The following is a 3,111-nucleotide window of genomic DNA, read 5'->3' as shown; positions in this document are numbered from 1 at the left end:
GAATTTTACAAAAAAAAGCTCAGAACTTTTTTGTACACCTAATATATATATATATATATATATATATATACTTTATATATACTTTAATATTTTTAGAAAGTATTTGTAAAGTTGTGTACTAAAAAAAGAAAAGTATATAAAAATCATTACTTAATTAGGACTAGGTGCTCCTAGTACTTCAAAGAAAATAGAAATGCGCAGAACACAAATAATCCGTGTATACTAACGATTTGTTCGTGTTGCTTCTATAACTTTTTGCATCTAGAATCTTCGCTTTCTTTCTGTTCAATACCCATATATACATTTATCTCGTTTTAACAAAAATTTTTGAGGATTTCAAGCAACGCGAACAAATCTTGAAAGTTAATACACATAATTTACGTGCGCACACACAGAAAAATATCATTCCTTTTTGCTGAAAAAAATGATTACTTAATTTATTTTACATCCTTTATACCTTTTGAGCAATGGTTATCTTTAACGAAGAATATTTTCTTAATAATCTAAAATTTATTAAAAATTAAGAAATCAATTATTATATATACTCGAAACAAACATTTATTTTCTCTCGAAGACTATTATAAAATCGATCAACGAAACGACTTTATAATAAACAAATCGAATTTGTTTTAATTTAATAATCTTGCTTATAAAAATATATAGGACTCGGAATATATTTTCAATAAATTTAATGCTTACGATGAACTTATGATAAAGCAAATATATGAACTTTTGAAATACCTGAAACAATTATTACTTACGTATAGATATGTATTTTTCTGTGTACACCAATCTGATATTATTTACGTATCGGTCAGTACCGTTACACCCGATCTGTGCCTCCGTACCTTGATTCGATTGCCTCGGCAGCATTTTAGAATGCATAATAAGCACTGCCTGTCTCTTTATCCACCTAACGATTCCCAACAAAAAATAATCTCATATACCGTATGCCGGTCGTTCTTCACGCCTCACGGCCGTCCGCTCAGGGCGGCCGCGCGCGAGTCCTTAAAGAATCCTCGATTAAGGGTAAAAAGAAAAACAGGGAGAGGGAGAAGGGGGGGGGGAGGAGGTGAAACGGAGGCCCAGGATATCTCCTCCGATGCGGCAATCACGTCAGTCACGTCGATCCCTGGCTCTGGATGGGGCAAAAGTTTTATGAAGTCATCTTCTCGGAAAGAAAGGGATACGTCCATTCCTACCCGTCACACGTCGGCAGCCACGGTGTTATTTTAAGGCCGGTTTTAAACGCTCCGCGCCGCTCGCCAGGATGACCCGGGGGTAGCCCGCGTCGGAGCAGAACCCGATACGGATACGTGTTTGTGTGTGTGTGCGCGCGCGCGCGTGTGTGTGTGTGTGTGTGTGTGGGCATGTGTATGTATATACTATGCCCCGTCGCCTCTGGTTATTTTCTTCTGCAAGTCACCAGATTATCCGTCAGAATGGTCGACCGGGTATAGGTGGATAGAGAGAAGGAAGAGAGAAAATCCTTCCGTTGCATTTAGCTTTTATTTCCTACCAATTTGAATAATCCGTCAACGTTGTATCCCAATAAGCAAGAAACATTAAAAAAATTGAAAACATTGCTGCAATGTTACAAAATGTTCTTTGCTTATTAGGACGCGTTTCTTCAAGTTACATCACAGCAGAGATCCTAACGATTCTGTGAAAGTTGAAGGAACTCACTGAATCTTTTCTTTCCCTGTATGATGTACTGTGACTCGTGAAATTAATTGAATGCACACAATTATCTGTACTTCTTTTTTTGCCCGGGAATTTCGGTCTCAGCAGAGATCTAGTACTCTTGTTTAGAAAAGGTGAGCTTCACAGGACTTAAAGTCTATCCAGTTAAACTGAGAATAATTACAAGTCTTCTTCCAGAAAAGGTCCTCAGCAACCACCCGAAGGACCTAGGAAAAGGCAGACTCAATAAAACTCAATAAAACATCATAAAGCTTTATATAAATTGATTTCTAAGATACTTTAAGTATATTAACTATTAATTGATTCAGAAGGCAAGCGATGCCTTCTGAAAACAGCCTTATAATATTAATGTAAACAAATAAATGTCTATTATTTTGCAGAAGATATCGGCTGTGTTTCGATATACATCCAATACACTATATCAGTACTGAAATTCTATGGTGTGCATAACGTAAACTGCAGTTTTTCAGTACTGGCAGTTGTATATCGAAACACATTTTCATTCTTGAATTTTTGAAAGAAATTCGAAACCATGATACGATTTCATAAATTTCAGTTATTGTATGTTGATATAATTCATAAACATATTTTTATCGAAATTGTATTGCGAGAGAAACTGAAATACCGGAAGAACAGTAAAACTACACTAAGCGTTAATTGCGAAAATAATAAGAGCGCAGTTATGATGTTATAAAATTAGTTGCGTAAGAATCTTACGAGCTATATAACAGATTGAATTATTAATCGTTTAGAACAACGACATAATCGACAGTGATTATGGCTTAACAGTACAATAAAATGTATTAAGAATTTCATGTCTCTTTAAAAAATTTATTTTTACATTGTTACATATTTGTATTAAACATATATTTTTACACCAACATTTGTGTATAAATACTATAAGTACGTTCAATCAAATTCACTATATATAGGAAATGTTTCTTGCAAGTACAATATTGAAGAAGAATCTCCATAATATATTTAGAATTTTACGTACCTTCACGTAAATTTGTAGAGGTGTATCGTTTCCAATGAAGATAATGTCTTCGAATTGCAGGGGCTCCGGCGACAAAAGGGCAGCTCACGTCAAGAGGCCCATGAATGCGTTTATGGTATGGGCCCAGGCTGCGAGGCGAAAACTGGCCGATCAGTATCCCCAGCTTCACAACGCCGAGCTGTCGAAAACACTGGGAAAATTATGGCGGTGAGTGTGGCACTTTCTTTGTGCTCGCGTCAATATTTTGAACTGTCAGGCGGAACGGTAGCGTAAATCAGTATAACGTGACAAATCCTAGAAGAAGCACGGCATTTATAATTATTTTAGATTAGCGTAAAATCTTAGATACTTTACAATTTGCGTTTATAATGCGGTTATAATTTATATACTTAACAATTACTTAAAATCTG

At 35.5% G+C, this 3,111-nt stretch overlaps 1 protein-coding gene across 1 annotated transcript in view; it reads left to right on the top strand.

Annotated features, from left to right (window-relative positions):
* Positions 1-3,111, top strand: part of LOC108751685 (transcription factor SOX-9-like) — a 23,071-nt gene that overhangs the window by 7,029 nt on the left and 12,931 nt on the right. The window contains exon 2 of the mRNA XM_018491990.1: positions 2,762-2,908. Coding sequence (XP_018347492.1) covers positions 2,762-2,908 — 147 coding nt within the window. The remainder of the gene's footprint in view (positions 1-2,761; positions 2,909-3,111) is intronic.

Source organism: Trachymyrmex septentrionalis, unplaced genomic scaffold, assembly GCF_001594115.1.
Source record: "Trachymyrmex septentrionalis isolate Tsep2-gDNA-1 unplaced genomic scaffold, Tsep1.0 scaffold51, whole genome shotgun sequence".
NCBI lineage: Eukaryota > Metazoa > Arthropoda > Insecta > Hymenoptera > Formicidae > Trachymyrmex > Trachymyrmex septentrionalis.
The sequence above is the reverse complement of the archived record's forward strand: the minus strand, read 5'-3'. Positions and strand labels throughout refer to the sequence as shown.